Source organism: Macaca thibetana, chromosome 7, assembly GCF_024542745.1.
Source record: "Macaca thibetana thibetana isolate TM-01 chromosome 7, ASM2454274v1, whole genome shotgun sequence".
NCBI lineage: Eukaryota > Metazoa > Chordata > Mammalia > Primates > Cercopithecidae > Macaca > Macaca thibetana.
This window is the reverse complement of record NC_065584.1, coordinates 151,080,848-151,102,653: the sequence shown is the minus strand read 5'-3', so window position 1 is coordinate 151,102,653 and position 21,806 is coordinate 151,080,848. Positions and strand designations below refer to the sequence as shown.

The following is a 21,806-nucleotide window of genomic DNA, read 5'->3' as shown; positions in this document are numbered from 1 at the left end:
TCACTTGAGCCCAGGAGGTCGAGGCTGCAGTGAGCTGTGATCATGCCACTGTTTAAAAGAAAGAGAAAGAAGGAAGGAAGGAAGGAAGGAAGGAAGGAAGGAAGGAAGGAAGGAAGGAAGGAAGGAAGGAAGGAAGGAAGGAAGGAGAGAGCAAGAAAGAAAAGAAAGAAAAAAAAGAAAGAAAGAAAGAAAGAAAGAAAGACCCTGTTTTAAAAAAAGAAAGAAAGAAAAAAAAAAAAAAAGACAAAATCCAGAGAACTTAGCCTGGCCTGAGGGTGCGTGAATCCAGAAAGGCTTCCTGGAGGAGGTGCTACCCATTGAAGACCCAAAGGAAGAGTACAAAGAAATTAACCAACAACAAAGCAGTAAGGCCTAGTTGAGAGAGCTGTGGTGAGGGCTCAGCTGAAGGCAGGGAGGTTGGAAATTGAGCTATGTGAAGGAGGCCTTTCTGATGGGGAGGGCACTGCAGGGAAGGGAGCCACAGCAGATGGGGGCAGGAGGTGCTGAGACTACAGGGCGGGCTGTTCTAGCAGGTGATGTTGGTTGAATGAATGAGTGAGGAAAGGAATGAATGAGGGATACAAATAGAGAAGGCCAAGGTGGAAAAACCAACTGTATCTTTTATGGTGGGTTTTTTTTGGGCAGCTGGGACAAGTAGACAGAGACACATGGCAACATACGCTGGTCCTGCACCACCCCCAGCTCAGGACTCGAAGGACTGCAGTGTGCTGAAGGTGACTTGTCAGGCCCATAAGGGGCCAGGAGGAGCAGGTCTCCTCCCCTCCTTGGCTGCCCCTCTGTCCAGGGATGGGGGTGCTGATTGATAGCTCCCCTGCCCCCCCCACCCCCGCCCCTGGCCCAGCGCCAAGCTCCCCAGCTGCTGACTCAGGCCCTGCTGGCCAGCTCAGCATTCCTGCCCGGCCCCCACTGAATGGAGCTATTGAAAGTCTCTGTAGCCACAGACCACACCCCCAACCAGAGCCTTCGGCTGGGCTGTGGCTCCTCTCTCAGGGGACAGCATAGGCCCTAGGGGTCAGTTGGAGAGGCTCTGGCTGCCAGCGACTGCTCTGGGGGTGTCTGGGACCAAGGACGATCCTGGGTAAGCTGACTGGGCTGGCACCAAAGAGGGGATTCCAGTGGGAGGGGTCTCCCTGGTGCGCAGGACAGAGGCGCTGGGATGGGTGACCCCGGCTTGGGGGAGGGGTCTGCCTGTCGATGGGAGAGCCAAAGGGCCCTGTGGGCTTTCCCACCTGCCCCCTAGGACTGGAGCTTCCCTAAGGTAGAGGTGGTTTCCCCCTTAGATAGAGGCCACTCAGGGGTATGGGCTGGGTCTCCCCCGTCAGACAGGAGCCAAGGTAGGGAGAAGGGATGGTTTGGAGTCTTGCCCATCAGTCTCGGAGCTCCCCAGGCACTGGAATAGCATCAGGCGTCCAGCCTCAGCCTCTGCTGCTGGGTCGGGATCAAGCGCCCTCCTTTCCCTTCCTCTCTCCACTTGGCCTTTGCCCTAAGCCAAGACCTGGCCACCAGCCTGGCTGCAGGGGCCTGCAGAGCCAGCTGCACTTTTTCAGGTATGGGGGAGGGCCAGGTACCATGAAGCCAGTGCGGGTTACCACCCTTCTGTGGATGCTACTGCTGGTGCTCAGGCTGGGGGCCACCCGGAAGGGGTCCCCAGAAGAGGCCTCCTTCTACTATGGAAACTTCCCTCTTGGTACGGCCACGCCTCTGTTCGTCTGTCTGCCTGTCTGTCTGTTGTCCACCTGTCTTGACTTGCCAAGGAGTTTGGTGTTCTTGCTTCCTGATTGGCAGGATGAGAAACCTACCTTTGCGTGGTTGTTCTAAAAGTTCCTAACAGGTTTTTTTTTTTTTGAAGTTATTAAAAATTACACAGATAATACATGCTAATCAGAGCTAAAATTGTGCAAAAAATGTTTTTAATATATCTTCCCCTACCCTGCCTCACACACTCACCCTCCTAGGAAGACAAGGCCCCAGTGGGACAGGGGCAGTGTGGTAGGGAGGGGCAGTCCCTGAGGCCTGGGAGGCACAGCCCGGCGTCCTGGCTCCGGGTGACACATGGGAGCACCTGGGACCCAGCACGTGTCTCCCACTGCAGGCTTCTCCTGGGGCGTAGGCAGTTCTGCCTACCAGACGGAGGGCGCCTGGGACCAGGACGGGAAAGGGCCCAGCATATGGGACATCTTCACACACAGTGGGAAGGGGAAGGTGCTCGGGAATGAGACGGCAGATGTAGCCTGTGATGGCTACTACAAGGTCCAGGTGAGCGCGGGGTGTGTGTGTGTGCGCGCACACATGTGAGCACATGCCTAGCTGGGAGGTAGGGAGTGACGTATTGGGGGAGCCCTGGTGACAACGTCATTCCCATGCTCTGCCAAACACCCTCTACCCCAGTGCAGCCAGAGGGGACAGGGCCAGTGGGGGTGAAGGTTTGGGAGGGGCCAGGATGTGAGGTAGATGTAGGAGGAAAGGAAAGCGGGGCCTCACCTGAGCCAAGTGAGGGGGACTGAAGGACTGATCCCACAGCTTCAGGGCCTACAGCCACCATGGTCTGAACCCCTGGTCCCTGCCTGTGGGGGGAGTGGGACCCGCTCATCCTCAGCACCCACTTTCCTCTCTGGATGGCTTCTTGAGGAACTCATCACCCAGGTATACTAGGGGCACCCTGATGGACTTCTCCAAGTGCCTCCCTGTCCTGTGTTTTCTTTGACTCTTGGCATATCCCCTGCCTGAAGTGGCCAGGTGGCATCACCTCTGTTGTACAGGTGAGGAAGCAGGTTCTTCCTTGCCCACTAACAGCCACAGACAAGAGTGAGCCTCGGCCCTAGAGCCCGATGGACCCCTACCTCCCATGCCCAGGGCCCAGGTGACCTGCTTCCCCACCCCTGTCTGCACAGGAGGACATCATTCTGCTGAGGGAACTGCACGTCAACCACTACCGATTCTCCCTGTCTTGGCCCCGGCTCCTGCCCACAGGCGTCCGAGGTGAGCCAGGGAAACCCCTCCCGAGCCCAGGTGCGGCCCCTTCCGGCCATGTTGGCTTTGCAGGGGCACCACAGAGTCCTGGGGAGGGAGACCAGCCCATGAACGTGGTTGCTGATAGTAGCAGCTCTCACAGGTTCTGCAGGTAACTGGGCTCCCAGAATGCTGGTGGGCTGAGGGTACCTCAGGCCTTCAAAAAGCAACAGGGCCCAGGAATGCTGCACTCCAGAAGGCCAAGGCCAAGGTCCTTTCTCGTAGCATCTTCTTTTATTTCACCTGCAGCCGAGCAGGTGAACAAGAAGGGAATCCAATTCTACAGTGATCTTATCGATGCCCTTCTGAGCAGCAACATCACCCCCATCGTGACCTTGCACCACTGGGATCTGCCGCAGGTAAGGACCCGAGCAGGCTCCCAGGCCCAAGCGGTGCTCAGCTCAGCAGGAGGGAGCCCAGTTTGAGGACTCGGGTTGCCCAGGTGGGGCAGAGACTAGGGTCTGGATTCTGGTGCACAACTGTAAGATGTGAGTGAGTGGAAAAATCTCTCTGACTCACTGTCTTAGTCCACTTTTGCTGTTATAACGGAACACCTGAGACTGGGTAACTTGTAAAGAACGGGAATATATCTTCCCACAGTTCTGGAGGCTGGGAAGTCCAAGATTAAGACACTGGCAGGTGCAGATTCTGGCCCAGTCTCTGCTTCCAGGATGGTGCCTTGAATGCTGTGTCTCTCTTTTTATAAGGGCACCTAATCCCATTCAAGAGAGAAGAGCCCTCATGACTCAATCACCTGCCAAAGGCTATACTTCTCCATGCTGTTACACAGGGGATACAGTTTCAACATGAATTCCAGGGGACAGAAACATTCAAACCAAAGCACTCATGTATGGCAGGGAGGTCATACTGCTTTAATTGATGTGTGTAGTAAGTGAAAAGAGTGAATCCTTTTGTTTTCTAAAAAACTTGGCATACAAACGAATTTTTAAAACTATAAAGATACGTCTTTTAACTAAGATCTGGCAGCCAGGTGCAGTGGTTCACGCCTGTAATCCCAGCACTTTGTGGGGCCGAGGTGGGTGGATCACCTGAAGTCAGGAGCTCGAGACCAGCCTGGCCAGTCTTTACGAAAAATACAAAAATTACCCAGGCGTGGTGGCGGGTGCCTATAATCCCAGCTACTTTAGAGGCTAAGCCAGGAGAATTGCTTGAACCAGGAGGCAGAGATTGCAGTGAGCTGAGATCGTGCCATTGTACTCCAGCCTGGGCAATGAGAGCGAAATTCCATCTATAAAAAAAAAAAAGAGAGATCTGGCGACATAGCATAATGAACAAGTTTAGCCTTTTTTCTCCAATTTCTTTGAGCCGTATCACAGGCACTCATATATGACCCTGCCCCAGTAATGTCCATGAAATCATAACATGCTTCAGAACGTCACTATGTCACTGTGATTCAAGCAGTATTTTCTTTCTTTCTTTCTTTTTTTTTTTTTTTTTTTTTTTGAGATGGAGTCCTGCTCCGTCGTCCAGGCTGGAGTACAGTGGCGTGATCTCGGTTCACTACAGCCTCTGCCTCCTGGGTTCAAGTGATTCTCCTGTCTCAGCCTCCCGAGTAGCTGGGATTACAGGCATGTGCCACCATGCCTGGCTAATTTTTGTATTTTTAGTAAAGACAGGGTTTCACGATGTTGGCCAGGCAGGTCTCGAGCTCCTGTCTTCAGGTGATCCGCCTGCCTCAGCCTCCCAAAGTGTTAAGATTACAAGCGTGAGCCACTGCGCCTGGCCTCAGGCAATATTTTCATTCACTGGGGAGAAGGTGGTCCCATCGGTGCCCTGGAAGGTTTGGGCAGGAGGTGGGAGGAAGGGGTGTTCTGATTGGAGGGTGCATTGCAAAGAGGGGGAAGCTGGGCAAGCAGTTTGGTTCAGTTAGAATTTGGGGAGCAGGTAGGAGAGGGAAGGGTTAGAGGCTGGAGAAGTGGCTTGGGGAAGACCTCAAAAGCCTCAAGTGCCGAGCTAAGATGACTGGGAACTGGGTTTATTCTGTGGGAATGGGAGCTACCAGAGTCCTCTAACTGGGGAGGAGGGCAGAGCAGGCTGTAGGGAGATGAACCTTCCAGTTTCTTCCCTGGTTGCTTTCATGAACCTGCCCCAGTAACATCCCTCGAACCCGCCAAGGAGAGCTGGACAGGTAGTCTCGATAGAGTGACAAGTCTTGGGAGGATTCTGCCATCATGGGCAGATGCCCTTGGTTGGGAAAGCCCTCGGCCGAAGAAGGCAGATCCTGCCCCAAGGCTTCTAGGAGCTTTCTGACATCTCCGTGGCCCTCAAAATCCTCATCACAGTGTTCACCCCAGCATCAGATCTCATTTCTCCAGAACTTAGATCTAAGATGCTTCCCTATTATTAGGCCCCTTTCCCCTGGCAATTTTTCTTAAATATTCAATCTGTCCAGTTCTTTCTAAGCATGAGAGTCCCAGTCTCCCTGCGCGGCCTCCCTCCTGTTTGTCTGAGGACTGTGGCACAGCTTATCTCCACATCTAAACTACTTTGCGGTTCATTCATGGGGCACCTGCTTCTCTGTGTTCACAGCTGCTCCAGGTCAAATACGGTGGGTGGCAGAATGTGAGCATGGCCAACCACTTCAGAGACTACGCCAACCTGTGCTTTGAGGCCTTTGGGGACCGTGTGAAGCACTGGATCACGTTCAGTGATCCTCGGGTAAGCGAGGCCCCTCCAGGTGGCAGAATGTGGCGCTCCCTGCCACTTCTTATGGATCCTGTGGTCCTGCTTTGCTGTCCCTATAGGCAATGGCAGAAAAAGGCTATGAGACGGGCCACCATGCACCGGGCCTGAAGCTCCGAGGCACCGGCCTGTACAAGGCAGCACACCACATCATTAAGGTGAGGGGGGTCCTTCTGGTGGGAGAACAGCCTCAGGGTCAGCTCAGCCTTCCCCAGGGGCTCTAGCCTGAGCTTGGTCCTCTGCCACTCCACCTCCGAGTCAGCATACTCCATAGCACCTTCCTTTCTGTGACGATTTATGGAGGGCGTGTCCTGCCATTCAGGGCGCTGGGGGACACGATGGCTGAGCTGTTATAGCGGCTCCCAAGAGCTTACAGCCTAGCCAAGGGGATGGAGCACATCCATGTGGAAATGCATCAACTACAGGTCTAAGCTGTGACAGGAGGAAGAAGGGATGTGACAGCGAGCCAGGGTTTAAAATCTTCCATGAATGAGCAGAAGTAACTGGGGTTGATCAAGGACAGCAGTAAGAGGAGTTAGAAGTGATCATCAGAGCATGGCTTCAAAGAACCTGGGAGTTTTGAAGGAGGAAGGAAAACTAGTTTGGAAGCAGCAATAATGAGCAGGCAGACTCCACCTTACTCCCAGCTCAGAGGGATGTGGAGTGTGATGGAAAAAATAGCCTCTGCTCAAAGGAGCTGCAGTGGAGGTGCTCTTAGGGCTGGCAGGCATCAGTCACAGCAAGAGAGGAAAGGGGCCATTCCGAGAAGACGCTACAGGAAGGAAGGGCTACTGGAAAGCCTTGTCACTGGAGAGGGAATTGGGTCACATTACAGGACATGTATGAGGATATGGATGATGATAACTGGAGAACAGGGATACAAGGCATGTGGGATTGGCCCCAAAGGACACTTAGCAGAAGGTAGACAATCTGTCTAAGCTGGAAGGCAAGGAACCACTGGGTGACATTCCAGACCCCCAAACTCATATCAGGGAGAACATTTTCTCATTTTTTCTACATTTGGCTTATGATTTCTTAAACTGAATATTTAAAGGGCAGAGCTCTCAAGATATTTTTATTTTTATATTTTTTTAGACTGAGTTTTGCTCTGTCATCCAGGATGCAGTGAAGTGGCATGATCTTGGCTCACTGCAACCTCCGCCTCCTGGGTTCAAGCAATTCTCTTGCCTCATTCTCCCAAGTAGATGGAACCACAGGCATGTGCCACCACACCTGGCTAATTTTTGTATTTTTGATAGAGATAGGGTTTCACCATGTTGGCCAGGCTGGTCCTGAACTCCTGACGTCAGGTGATTCCCCCACCTCGGCATCCCAAAGTGCTGAGATTAGAGGCATGCGCCATAGTGCCCGGCCTCAAGATATTTTTAATATTAAATATAGAAGTCATTTTCGGGGCCTTTTTATCTTTCAAAAGTAGTGAGCTGAAGAGATGTCATTATTTATTTATTTAGAGACAGATTCTTGCTCTGTCGCCTAGGCTGGAGTGCAGTGGCACGATCTCGGCTCACTACAACCTCTGCCTCCTGGGTTCATGCCATTCTCCTGCCTCAGCCTCCTGAGTAGCTGGGATTACAGGCATACACCACCACATCTGGCTATTTTTTTTTGTATTTTTAGTAGAGACAGGGTTTCACCATGTTGGCCAGGCTGGTCTTGAACTCCTGACCTCGTGATCTACCCGGCTCACCCTCCCAAAGTGCTGGGATTGCAGGCATGAGCCACCGCACCCGGCCTGAAGAGATGTGATTCTGTTATTGTTTTGACATGTTCCACTTCATCAGACAATACCATGATTCACTTGGTTATTGCTGGTTGGCAAAAGGAAGTATAAGGAACGAAGTCTGATAAAGGTTCTCCGTGAGTAACAAACAAAACAACCCCAAATTCTATAGCCTTCAGATATTCAGGTCTTCTAAATTGGTACTTCTCAAACTTTAACAAGCATCATAATCATTTAATAAATGATTACTGAGCCAGGTGTGGTGGCACATGGCTGTTGTCCCAGCTATTTGAGAGGCTTGAGCAGGAGGGAGGATCGCTTGAGCAGGAGGATCACTTGAGCCTAGGAGTTTCATTCCAGCATTGACAACAAGCAAGACTCCATCTCAAGAAAAAAAAAAAAGTTTATTAAAGCACAGACTGCTGGCCAGGCACAGTGGCTCACACCTGCAATTCCAGCACTTTGGGAGGCTGAGGCAGGCAGATCGCTTGAGGTCTGGAGTTCGAGATCAGCCTGGCCAACATGGAGAAACCCCATCTCTACTAAAAATACAAAAATTAGCCAGGTGTGGTGGTGCGCACCTGTAGTCCCACCTACGCAGGAAGCTGAGGCAGGAGAATGGCTTGAACCTGGAAGGCGGAGGTTGCAGTGAGCCGAGATCATGCCACTGCACTCCAGCCTGGGCCACAGAGCGAGACTCCATCTCAAGATAAAAACAAAACAAAACAAAACAAAAAACACCAAACACAGATTCCTGGGCCCCACTTTGAGTTTCTGATTCAGTAGGTCTGGCAAGGGCCCACGGATTTGCATTTCTATTAAGTTCCCAGTGGATCCTGATGATCTCAGTCTGGAGACCACACACTGAGAATCACTGTTCTAGATGACTTTCCATCTCTCTTAGGTGTTGAACTACCCAAGTGCGGTGGCTAGCTGAAATAGCCTCAGGCAGGCCAGCGGGTCACTGGTAGAATATGAAGAGAAGGCAGGTTGGTGTATTTTAGATTCCGTTTTTCAAGACTATTTCAGACACTTGGTTTTTTCCTAACTTACTGAGCTCTTCTGGGAAAAGTACTGCCTAGTTGCTACTGAGGACTAAGAGGAACAAAACAGGAAACTTTAGCAAAAATCTTAAAAACGATAAATAACAACACAAAGTTGTTTCAGCCAGACTTTCATTTCAAGTTTCATTTACAGTATAAAGAAAATAAGTGCCTCAAGAAGTTAGAGGAAGGAAGACTGGATTGGGATAAACAAGGCTGGATGGATGAAAATGATAGGTCTAAAGTTAGGAAGGAAAGAAAGGCCACCCAGATTGAAATGGATGGGCCAGGCACCTACGATGCATTTCTACTCCCCTTTCAGGCTCACGCCCAAGCCTGGCATTCTTATAACACCACGTGGCGCAGCAAGCAGCAAGGTGAGCTGTGGCCCCACACATGTACCCAGGACAGCCAAGTGCCCGGAGCAGCAATGGCACGCCCACTCTCCACTCCCTTTTCTTTCTTTTCTTTTAAGGTCTGGTGGGAATTTCATTGAACTGTGACTGGGGGGAACCTGTGGACATTAGTAACCCCAAGGACATAGAGGCTGCCGAGAGATACCTACAGTTCTGTCTGGGCTGGTTTGCCAACCCCATTTATGCCGGTGACTACCCCCAAGTCATGAAGGACTACATTGGTGAGCCCAGCCTCATTTTAAACTGCAGATACTACGGCAAGTTATTGAGCCCATGTGAAACAAGCAAAAGGCAGGGGGTTGAAGAGCTCATCGGGCCTGGGTGAGGTACTCAAGGGATAATCCAGACTCGAAAGAATTGAGAACCACACATTTGAGTTAGCAGGGAGGAACCCTAGACCTCTCAATTTCCCTAGACCTGGAAATTGAGAATTTTCAGAACTCAGGGAAGAACGTGGTGGTTCTTTGGGCTGGTCTCTCTTATGTTCTGCTGCCCTGCCCCTTCCTCCACCCCACTTTAACTGCAGTCAAGCAGGAGAGAGCTCAGACGCAGTCATGGGCTTGTGTCACTTCTATTGTCGGTTCTTTCTGTCAATGGAGAAATACTTTCCAAGCTCCAGTTTCCACAGTGTTGGAGAAGAGAATAAATACAGGTAAGGCTTACAGGGATATATCAATTTGGATGTTTTTAACTGCCACATAACAGAAAATTCTACCTAAAATGACTTGAAGTAGGGAATTTATCATCTCACCTGAGCCCAGAGAAGGGTGATGCAGGGCTAGGTAATCTAGCCTTCAAGGGTGCCCTTGAGGACCCAGGCTTATTCCATCTTTCCACTCTGGCACCTTCAGTTAGCCCATCAACCAATACCCATGACCACAAGATGACTGCAGCAACCCCAGGTATCACATCTTTACATGTCAACACCCAAAGACAGGAAAAGGGAATTGCTCTGTCATAATATGTTTTGGGGTGGGCTTTCTTGGCCATTTTCCCCCCAATTTTTTTTATTGTGGAAAAATGCACATAAAATGTACCTGTGTTGCCATTTTTTTTTTTTGGAGACGGAGTCTCACCTGTCGCCCAGGCTGGAGTGCAGTGGCCGGATCTCAGCTCACTGCAAGCTCCGCCTCCCGGGTTTATGCCATTCTCCTGCCTCAGCCTCCCGAGTAGCTGGGACTACAGGCACCAGCCACCTCGCCCGGCTAGCTTTTTTTGTATTTTTTAGTAGAGACAGGGTTTCACCGTGTTAGCCAGGATGGTCTCGAACTTCTGACCTCGTGATCCGCCTGTCTTGGCCTCCCAAAGTGCTGGGATTACAGGCTTGAGCCACTGCGCCCGGCTGTGTTGCCATTTTTAAGTGTACAGTTCAGTGGTAAAAAATACACTCATAATGTACGAACCTCACCACCATCCATCTCCAGAATGCTTCATCTTGCAAAACTGAAACTTTGCCACCGAGTCCCTGGCAACCACCATTCCACTGTCTCTGATTTTGACTAAGTAGCTCATATAAGTGGAAGCATACGGTATTTGACTTTGTGTGACAGGCTTATTTTACTTAGCATAATGTCCTCAAGATTCATCCATTTTGTAATGTCAGAATTTCCTTCCTTTTTAAGGCTGAATAATATTCCATTGTCAGCTGGGCACGGTGGCTTACGCCTGTAATCCCAGCACTTTGGGAGGCCAAGGCGGGCGGATTACCTGAGGTCAGGAGTTTGAGACCAGCCTGACCAACATGGTGAAACCCTGTCTCTACTAAAAGTGCAAAAGTTAGCTGGGCATGGTGGTGGGTGACTGTAATCCCAACTACTTGGGAGGCTGAGGTAGGAGAATCACTTGAACCTGGGAGGTGGAGGTTGCAGTGAGCCGAGATAGTGCCACTGCACTCCAGCCTGGGTGACAAAGTGAGACTTCATCTTGGGGGAAAAAAAAATTTCCATTGTCTGTATGTATCATATTATGCTTATTCATTCATCCATCAATAGACACTTAGGTTGCTTCCATGTTTTAGCTATTGTGAATAATGCTAAAAACACAGGTGTACAAATATCTCAAGATCCAGCTTTCAGTTATTTGGGGTATATACCCAGAAGTGGAATTGCTGGATCATATGAAAAATTCCATTTTTAATTTTTTTTAAGGAAGTGTCGTACTGTTTTCCACAGTGGGTGTACCATTTTACATTCCCAGCAACAATACACAAGGGTCCCAATTACTCCACATCCTTGCCAACGCTTGTTATTTTGCTTAATAATGGCCATCCCAGTAGGTGTGAGGTTGTATCTCATTGCAGTTTTGATTTGTGTTTCCCTAATGATTAGTAAGAGCATCTTTTCATGTGCTTATTGGCCATCTGTAGATCTTCTTTAGAAAAAATGCCGATTCAAGTTATTTGCCCATTTTTGAATTGGGTTGTTTTTGTTGTTGAGTTTTGGGAATTCTCTACATATTCTGGAGTCTAATCTTTTATCAGATATATGATATGCAAATATTTCCTCCCATTCTATGTGGGTTTTTTATTCTGTTGCTAGTGTCTTGATTCCCAAATTTTAAAACATTTCGTGAAGTCCAATTTGTCTATTTATGTTTGTTTCTTTTGCCTATTTTTGTTGCCTGTGCTTTTGGTGTCAGAATCAAGATATAACTGCCTAATTAAATGTCATGGTGCTTTTGCTCTTTTCTTTTTCTTTCTTTCTTTTCTTTTTTTTGAGACAGAGTCTCGTTCTGTTGCCCAGGCTGGAGTGCAGTGGCCGGATCTCAGCTCACTGCAAGCTCCGCCTCCCGGGTTTGCGCCATTCTCCTGCCTCAGCCTCCCGAGTAGCTGGGACTACAGGAGCCCGCCACCTCGCCCGGCTATTTTTTTTGTATTTTTTAGTAGAGACGGGGTTTCACTTTGTTAGCCAGGATGGTCTCGATCTCCTGACATCGTGTTCTGCCCGTCTCGGCCTCCCAAAGTGCTGGGATTACAGGCTTGAGCCACCGCGCCCGGCCATATTTTTTCTAGAGATGAGGTTTCACCATGTTGGCCGGGCTGGCCTTGAACTCCTGACCTCAGGTGAATCTCCCACCTCAGCCTCCCTAGTGGGTCATGCCAGTAATTTTTTTTTTTTTTTTTTTTTTGAGACAGGGTCTCTCACCCTGTCACCCAGGCTGGAGAGCAGTGGGGCAATCATGGCTCACTGCAGCCTCAACCTCCCCGGGCTCCAGTGATCCTCCCACCTCAGCCTCCCAAGTAGCTGGGACCACAGGCACACACCACCAAGCCCAGCTAATTTTTTGTATATTTTGTAGAGACAGGGTTTGACTATGTAGTCCAAGCTGGTCTCAAACGTCTAGGCTCAAGCTATCTGCCCACCTTGGCCTCCCAAAGTGCTGGGATTACAGGCATGGGCCACCACACCAGGCCATGTTTTCTTCTAAACAGTTTTGTTTGTTTTGAAACTGAGTCTCACTCTGTTGTCCAGGCTGGAGTGCAGTGGCATGATCTCGGCTCACTGCAACCTCCGCCTCCCGGGTTCAGGCAATTCTCCCGCCTGAGCCTCCCAAATAGCTGGGACTACAGGTGCCCGCCACCAGGGCCTAATTTTTGTATTTTTAGTATAGACAGGGTTTCACCATATTGGCCAGGGTAGTCTCGAACTCTTGACCTTGTGATCCGCCTCCGCCTGCCTCAGCCTCCCAAAGTGCTGGGATTACAGGCATGAGCCACTGTTGGATGCCTTCTATTTATTTTTCTTGCATATTACTCTGGCTAGAACTCTCATTACTATGTTGAATAGAAGTGGTGAATGCAGGTATCCTTTTCTTGTTACATTTTTTTTTTTTTTTTTTTCAGAGAGAGTCTCACTCTGTTGCCCAGGCTGGAGTGCGGTGGTGCAATCTTGGCTCACTGCAACCTCCGCCTCCCAGATTCAAGCAATTCTTGTGCCTTGGCCACCTGAGTAGCTGGGATCAGAGGCACACACCACCATGTCCAGCCAATTGTTTGTATTTTTAGTAGAGACGGGGTTTCACCATCTTGGCCAGGCTGGTCTCAAACTCCCGGCTTCAAGTGATCTGCCCACCTTGGCCTCCCAAAGTACAGGGATTACAGGCATGAACCACCACGCCTGGCCATTCTTCTTAGCTATTTTTAGGAACAAGAAAAATCTTCCCAGGAAGCAGCTTCTGTCCCTTTGTGCCTCAAGGGACAGAACTGTCACATGGTTAGGTCAGATGATGCCCTAGACCATCACAACTAGGGCCCCAGAGGCTGGGGAGGAAGGGGGCATGGAAGACAGGCATTGGACTGACTGCTGGGTGTAGGTAACCGGCAGTGTCTGACCATAGAAATTTAAACATATTATCTCTGATTTAAAGGTATCAGCTGGCACTCACCCTAAAAAAAAGGAGACAAAAATAACACTGGAATTGGGTTACCGTTACACACAACAAATCTATTTTAGGTGTTTGATTAAGAGAGAACTGTCAACATTTGAAAAATGCCCCTTTCTATAAAACACATTTATCAAACATACTTATCTGAACAGGAGGTAGCAAGTTCTAATACCAACTCCGCCACTAACTTGTGAGTGACTGTGGGCAAGGTGCTTCACCTCTTTGGTTCTTAATCTTATCTGAAAATGAAGGCATTAGATACAATCTTTAAAAATCTTTTGGTGTCAGTCAGTTCTGTGACACATCTATACACATACACTCAAAATCTTGAGAATAGTTTCCTCAAGATGCATAAGGAAAAAGCCTTCATGAAGGGACTGGCAGGGCCCATGTCCCTGTAGACACAACTTATCATTCACACAGTGCATTCACTCTCTTGGGGCCCTCAGAGGCCATTGCAGGTGCCACAGAAAGACTGCATTACAAAGCCAAATAGATTATTTGTGAGACAGCACATTTTGGGTGTAACGCCAATAATCCCAGCCCCTCTCAACTCCAATTCTGTGATGATACAAATGGGAAACAGGCTGAACTTTTCCTTTGCACAATGTAGAAAGAAGGATCCTCTAAGCAGTTGAAGTTTTATTTAGTACTGAAAGCATTCTGCCTGAAATCTTGTTCACAAATTACTTCCAGGCCTCTCAGAAGTACTCTTTTACTCACAGAAAATACATAAACAAAAGTATTTCCAGATCAGTGCTGTTCAATAGAACTTTCCACAATGACGGAAATGTTCTATACATGTGCTGTCCAATACAATAGCTTCTAGCCACCAGCGTCTATCAGAATTTTAAAAATTAAAATTAAAAATTCAATCCTTCGGTCACTATATTTTAATAGCCATATGCAGCAAGTGGCTATTGTATTAGTGCAAGGACAATGACGACAGCTGGTGGCTTTTCTTAAGTCACTAAATGTAACTGAAATAACGTGCCAATATTTTATTTGCTTTATGCTAATATCTTAAGGGTATTTAATAACACAAACTTTGTATTCATTTTATCTAAACTATTATCCTCTTTGGAACTATTCTTAAGGTTGTATTTCAGATCAATTCATGGAAAATGTTGTTTTCTTGATTTATATATTAAAAGCCATTTTTGCATAGATCACACCTGGACATGTTTCAAATTTTTTAAAGTACAAAAAGTATGAACTAAAAAGTCAGGCCTCTCTCCTTCTCTCCCCAGAAGCAAGTATACTTCCAGAGATGGGTTGTATATGTGATCAGTGTATGTGCTTAGGATTATATGCAACATTCTGAAGCTTTTTTTCACGGAAACCTATATCCTGGCAAGCTTTCCACATTGCTATAGAAAGTGCCGCCTCATTTGTTCTAACAGCTGCGTAGTGTTGTACCATGGATATTTCATCATTTACGTAACCGGTCCCTACTGACAGACATTTAGGTTGTTTCCAATCTTTTGCTGCTCAGTCTCTAATGAAGATGCTTGTACAAACATCCCTTTATATGTGAGTAAAGTGTAAATAGATTTGGAACTGGTCAGTGAAAGGACATATGCTTTTACAACTTTGAAAGATAGGACATACCATTACTGGCCTTCCAGTTCCCTTCCCAAAGGCAGCTAAAATTACACATTTCTAGTTTTTATTTTTTGAGATGGAGTTTTGCTCATTGCCCAGGCTGGAGTGCAATGGCGTGATCTCGGCTCACTGCGACCTCTGCCTCCAGGGTGCAAGCGATTCTCCTGCCTTAGCCTCCCGAGTAGCTGGGATTACAGATGCTTGCCACCACTCCCGGCTAATTTTTTTTTTTTTTTTTAAGATAGTCTGGCTCTGTTGCCCAGGCTGGAGTGCAGTGGTGTGATCTTGGTTCACTGCAACCTCCACCTCCCAGGTTCAAGCAACTCTCCTGCCTCAACCTCCCAAGTAGCTGGGATTACAGGCGTGCGCCACCACGCCGGGCTAATTTTTGTATTTTTAGTAGAGACGGGGTTTCACCATGTTGGTCAGGCTGGTCTCGAACTCCTGACCTTGTGATCTGCCCCTCTCGGCCTCCCAAAGTGCTGGGATTACAGGCATGGGCCACCGCTTCTGGCCAATTTTTTGTATTTTTAGTAGCAACAGGGTTTCACCATGTTGGCCAGGCTGGTCTCGAACTCCTGACCTCAAGTGATCCACCCGCCTCGGCCTCCCAAAATGTTGGGATTACAGGCGTGAGCCACTGCACCTGGCCAAATTACCCATTTTTAATGTAAGGAACAATACAGAAGCCCAACTCTACTTTTTTTCCAGATGGCTACATACCACTTATTATCTGTGAAAATACTACTTTTAAGCAATATAAACTTATAAATATTTTGGACAGTGTTGAAATTTCAAAACTTCCACTTTGGATGGCTAAGGTTATACTTCCCACGCAGATGAATCCTAAAGCCCACCTTTTATGTCAAGATGTCACTATCGTCATGATATATAACACAGTGATTGGGAGAAAATAAGCCTTTGTTAAATTCTGCTTTTTTCTCTCAAAAGGAAGAAAGAGTGCAGAGCAAGGCCTGGAGATGTCAAGGTTACCAGTGTTCTCACTCCAGGAGAAGAGCTACATTAAAGGCACATCTGATTTCTTGGGATTAGGTCATTTTACTACTCGGTACATCACGGAAAGGAAGAACCCCTCCCGCCAGGGGCCCAGCTACCAGAATGATCGTGACTTGATAGAGCTGGTTGACCCAAACTGGCCAGCTCTGGGGTCTAAATGGCTATATTCTGTGCCATGGGGATTTAGGAGGCTCCTCAACTTTGCTCAGGTGATTATCACATTAAGCTATTCAAAGGATATTTAGACTTGAATTCATGTTCTCACAGCTTAAGCTCAGGTGCCTACATTAGAAAGTTAATAAAACAAAATAAACCTAGCGAGTCATACTTCAGAGGCTACTAAATATAGGCCTTACAGACTCATGTCTACCATGCACAACCATTTGCATGTATATAACTTTAGCTAAAATTCACATCCCTTATTTATTTTGCTGTCCTTCTCGCTAAACTGGAATATGTGGCAAAGAACAAGACCAAAGTACATGTCCCCTCCAACAATGCTCTTTATTTATTTTTTTTTTTTGAGACAGAGTCTCGCTCTGTCACCCAGGTTGGAGTGCAGTGGCACGATCTCGGCTCACTGCCCCCTCTCCTCCCAGATTCAAGTGATTCTCCTGCCTTGGCCTCTCAAGTAGCTGGGATTACAGGCGCATGCCACCACGCCTGGCTAATTTTTGTATTTTTAGTAGAGACAGGTTTTCACCATGTTGGCCAGGCTGGTCTCGAGCTCCTGACCTCAGGTGATCTGCCCACCTCAGCCTCCCAAAGTGCTAGGATTACAGGCGAGACCCACCACGCCTGGCAACAATGCTCATTTATTGAGAAATACATCCTTTATATGAACCTGTCTCCCACCTACAATAATCTCTAAATAAGCATGTTATCTGACATCTACTAAATGCCAAAAACACACTTGATTAGAATGTGGCAGGCTTGAATATGTGTTCCTATATGAGCCTCTGACTCAGAAACCTACCTGTAGGTCAGAATTTTTAAGATATTTGTTGCTATGACTCACTTTCAGACTCAATACGGCAATCCTCCCATATATGTGATGGAAAATGGAGCATCTCAAAAATTCCACTGTACTCAATTATGTGATGAGTGGAGAATTCAGTACCTTAAAGGATACATAAATGAAATGCTAAAAGGTGAGACACAAACCAAGATTGTCTGCAGTTTTCCCATTTAACTGAGACAAAATGTGACTAACACACGATCGACTGAAACTTGCTTCTACATCTCATAAATGAAAACATTTTTAACATTATCTTCACAATTTTATTTTTCTAAGTAAATGAAATATATTTAAAATGGAATAAAATGTCTTTGCAGCTATAAAAGATGGTGCTAATATAAAGGGGTATACTTCCTGGTCTCTGTTGGATAAGTTTGAATGGGAGAAAGGATACTCAGATAGATATGGATTCTACTATGTTGAATTTAACGACAGAAATAAGCCTCGCTATCCAAAGGCTTCAGTTCAATATTACAAGAAGATTATCATTGCCAATGGGTTTCCCAATCCAAGAGAGGTAGGCCTAATTATCAATGTTATCTGTTCTGAACTTTAGAAGAGCTAGGTAGCTGGAACACACACAGAGCTTGGCAAGTACGTCTCCTCTTTCCTCCATGAAAGAGGACAGGGGCATGCAGCATGGCCCTTTATTTCACCTTTGCTCGTTTGCTTAGAATGGAGCAAGCTTGACGTAAGCTTCAATCTAAGGGCACTACCAGAGGTTACGAAGGAGTTCCATTTGCTTTAAGTTATGACAGGGCAAAAACAATAGAGACTTCTAGTTAAATATTATTCTAAGTCTTGTGTCTTTTTTTCTTTTTCTTTCTTTTTTTTTTTGAGACAGACTCTTACTCTGTTACCAGGCTGGAGATCTCAACTCACTACAACCTCCGCCTCTTGGGTTCAAGCGATTTTCCTGCCTTAGCCTCCCGAGTAGCTGTGACCACAGGCGCGCGCCACCACACCCAGCTAATTTTTGTATTTTTAGTAGAGATGGGGTTTCACTATGTTGGTGAGGATGGTCTCGATCTCTTGACCTCGTGATCCATCCACCTCGGCCTCCCAAAGTCCTGGGATTACAGGCGTGAGCCACTGCGCCTGGCCTAAATCTTGTGTCGTAATGCAAACAAATACTACCTATTTTTCAACATATATAAAAAACAGTTAAGTAAATTGAATGTATAATTATCATATCATTTTCATCTATTTTCCAGCCATGCAGCAGAGCCATACACACATACTGGCTTCAAAATGAGATCTAAAGTAATCAAACTTAATAATCCTTTAGAATCTACCAAACATTTTCAATAACCTGAAAACTTTTCTAGCAGCTCTCTATTCTCTATGTTGCTGCACCTATTGGCAGGGACTATAAACTATAATTTCAAGTGTCTTGGCCAGACATGGTGGCTCACACCTGTAACCCTAGCACCTTGGGAGGCTGGAGTGGGAGGACTGCTTGAGGCCAAGTGGTCAAGACCGGCCTGGGCAACATAGCAAGATCCCATTTCTACAAAAAATTTAAAAATCAGCTGGATGTGGTGACGCGCCTGTAGTCCCAGCTACCTGGGAGACTGAGGTGTGAGGATCACTTGAGCCCAAGAGTTTGAGGCTGCAGTGAGCTATGAGTACTCCACTGCACTCCAGCCTGGGCAACAGAGCAAGACTCTGTTTCTAAAAAATGAAATAAAATAGAGTGTCTTAATAAAAATAATTTTAAAAAGTAAATTTCACTTGTTTATCAAAACTATTTTAAGGTGAGCCCAGTAGGACTATTAAATGTAAGCAGTGACTAAAAACCATAAGGCATTTGCTACTTTTACATTATTAGAAAAGCACTAGATTGTACACTCAAGAATAAAGACTGTTCTCTGACTCCCTCACTATGATGTACATGGATGTACAGTAAATATAAACTAATTTAAACTACAAGATGATTTAGAAACATAAACTATAGGTAGATTTTAAAAAATACTTACTTTTACCCAACATTTATTTCAAAAATGATTTGAAACAGCAAAAAATTAGTCTAAGACAACATTACTTATCAAGTGGGTTTTTATTAGGTGGAAAGTTGGTACCTCAAAGCTTTGGAAACTTGCTCTATCAACAATCAGAGGCTTGCTGCAGGTGAGTCAGTATATTTTAATGTTTTCCTTTAATAATTAAACTAAATAATTACACATATCATTATCAAAATCTCAAAATCTGGCTCTACTTGAAGTCAATCTTCCAAAACTGCCTATGATTAAAATCAGGTTTCTTTGAAGCAATGTCAAATTTCTATTTTTTTTTTTTTTTTTTTTTTTTTGAGACGGAGTCTCGCGCTGTGTCACCCAGGCTGGAGTGCAGTGGCGCGATCTCGGCTCACTGCAAGCTCCGACTCCCAGGTTCACGCCATTCTCCTGCCTCAGCCTCCGAGTAGCTGGGACTACAGGCGCCCGCCACCGCGCCCGGCTAGTTTTTTTTGTATTTTTAGTAGAGACGGGGTTTCACCATGTTAGCCAGGATGGTCTCGATCTCCTGACCTCGTGATCCACCCGCCTCGGCCTCCCAAAGTGCTGGGATTACAGGCTTGAGCCACCGCGCCCGGCCCAAATTTCTATTTATAAGCATTTTAAAGCATTTAATTTACCATGAAAGATAAATATTTTATCCATTTTATCCATTCAAGTTTTATCCTTTCAGAATCATACTATAAGGCTGGGCGTGATGGCTCACGCCTGTAATCCCAGCACTTTGGGAGGCTGAGGCAGGTGGATCGCCTGAGGTCAGGAGTTCAAGACCATCCTGGCCAACATGATGAAACCCTGTCTCTACTAAAAATACAAAAATTAGTCAGGCATGGCGGCACGTGCCTGTAATCCCAACTACTCAGGAACCTGAGGCAGGAGAATTGCTTGAACCCGGGAGGCAGAGGCTGCAGTGAGCTGAGATCACACCACTGCACTCTAGTCTGGGTGACAGAGCGAGACTCTGTCTCAAAAAAAAAACAAAAAAACAAAAAGCAGAATCATACTACAAATTTATATACCTACTATTTTTGTTATAGTGGGCTTGGGCAAGGAGAGGAAAAGCCAACCACTATACCAACCGGGATGAAGGACAAAAAGAACACTTGAGATCTTATATTTGTTCATTCGGCAAGCAATTATTAAGCACTCACTATTTGCCAGGGAATGTTTTAAGTCATGAGATACAGCAATGAACAAGGTTCCTGTCTTCATAGAAGACATCATTTCCTATGCAATGGGATCTAAAAGGATCAGAGATGTCAAATAACAAAGATGCAATTATGCATCAAGAAATGCCAACACGTATCATTTGCTTCTTTGAATTTGATCTTTATTTCTCCGTAAGGGCAATCAGAGAAATACGCTTCCTTTTTCTTTTTTTTTTGAGACGGAGTCTCGCTTTGTCACCCAGGCTGGAGTGCAGTGGCACGATCTCTGCTCACTGCAAGCTCCGCCTCCCGAGTTCACGCCATTCTCCTGCCTCAGCCTCCCGAGTAGCTGGGACTACAGGCGCACACCACCACGCCTGGCTAATTTTTTGTATTTTTAGTAGAGACGGGGTTTCACTGTGTTAGCCAGGATGGTCTCGATCTCCTGACATCGTGATCCGCCCGCCTCGGCCTCCCAAAGTACTGGGATTACAGGCGTGAGCCACCACGCCCGGCCTACGCTTCCTTTTTTAACAAACTCATCTTTAATGTGATAGCAGAGGTGGAAGGTGCGAGACCAAATCTTACCAAATTAGCTATTTTTACAGGCCAATATAGCATATGCACCCCCCCTAACACATTTAAATAATCAGGCAATATTAAGAATGTATATTCCATTAAACTAAAATAAACAAGGTTGAAACGAGGTACAGAATTCACTCATGAGCCTGTGAACTCCACGTGAGGATGTCCAGCACTTTATTTATCTCAGTAACCAGAGTACCCACACACAAACTAAAAGTGGGTATTACATAAGTGGCCACTATTTTATTAATAAAGCACATAACATATGCTTATCATTAACTCTTAAAGATTATTATTTAACTATACAAGAATTACCATACAAAATTTCGACATACAAATTCCTACACTTCTTAAGATACACAATAACATCTTCGAAAAGTTGGAAATGTTTCCCAAGGACTTTTCTTTCACAAATCCCCCCCAATAAAAATTATAGGAACTGTGGAATATGGCTGCTAATATTCTGAGATAAATTTACAAAGTATAAGTATTGAGAGACATTTAGACTTTGGCACTTGTAGAAGAACCAAATTCAGGCATTTATCCCATATTTTCTGAAATATTTACAAAGCTCCTATAAAATTTTCAAATAACATTTAATTCACTAAGTTCTATTTCATGGCAAATAAGAATCAGAAAATTTGAGGATGGTATCTTTAAAGTTTTTCCAATACAGTTAAAGCTTTTGGGATAAAGCTGTATTTACTAAAATGATCCTGTTCTCATTTGTGGTGCTCGTTCTCTTTGTCATTTCAGAGCCCTTGCTAAGTCACATGCAAATGGTTACAGAGATCGTGGTACCTACTGTCTGCTCCCTCTGCGTCCTCATCACTGCTGTTCTACTAATGCTCCTCCTGAGGAGGCAGAGCTGAGACAGGATTATCAGTTTTGGAGCTTCGTAAGAGAATCTTCAGGATCTTCCTCCCTTTTCTGCTTTGAGGGTTTCCATATATTTCTGTTTTCAGGTTCTACAATAATTACCTTTTTTTCTCTTTCTCTTTTTGGCTTGTGCTGGGATTTAAGAATTAGAAAATAAAAATAAGCAGAAATAAAAAAAAAATCACTTGTAATCTCACCCCTCCTAAAGTTAATATTAAGATTT

The 21,806-nt window shown here is 46.3% G+C and overlaps 3 protein-coding genes across 10 annotated transcripts in view; 2 read left to right on the top strand and 1 right to left on the bottom strand.

The window, feature by feature from the left end:
- SNAPC5 (small nuclear RNA activating complex polypeptide 5) overlaps nt 1-21,806 on the top strand; it is a 717,963-nt gene that overhangs the window by 639,433 nt on the left and 56,724 nt on the right. The gene's annotated exons all lie outside the window — the stretch shown is intronic.
- LCTL (lactase like) lies at nt 1,465-21,707 on the top strand. The gene is made up of 13 exons (XM_050795954.1): nt 1,465-1,708; nt 2,114-2,277; nt 2,913-3,000; nt 3,280-3,389; nt 5,581-5,709; nt 5,796-5,891; nt 8,840-8,894; nt 8,993-9,154; nt 15,873-16,147; nt 16,963-17,089; nt 17,274-17,473; nt 19,023-19,086; nt 21,461-21,707. Exons 1-13 carry the CDS (start codon nt 1,591-1,593, stop codon nt 21,574-21,576), a joined length of 1,704 nt encoding a protein of 567 aa, XP_050651911.1. The 5' UTR covers nt 1,465-1,590; the 3' UTR covers nt 21,577-21,707.
- ZWILCH (zwilch kinetochore protein) overlaps nt 21,193-21,806 on the bottom strand; it is a 46,433-nt gene continuing 45,819 nt past the window's right edge. For all 4 annotated transcript variants that reach the window (XM_050795946.1, XM_050795948.1, XM_050795949.1 and 1 more), the window contains one exon: nt 21,193-21,715. The gene's annotated coding sequence lies outside the window, so the exon portion shown is untranslated. The remainder of the gene's footprint in view (nt 21,716-21,806) is intronic.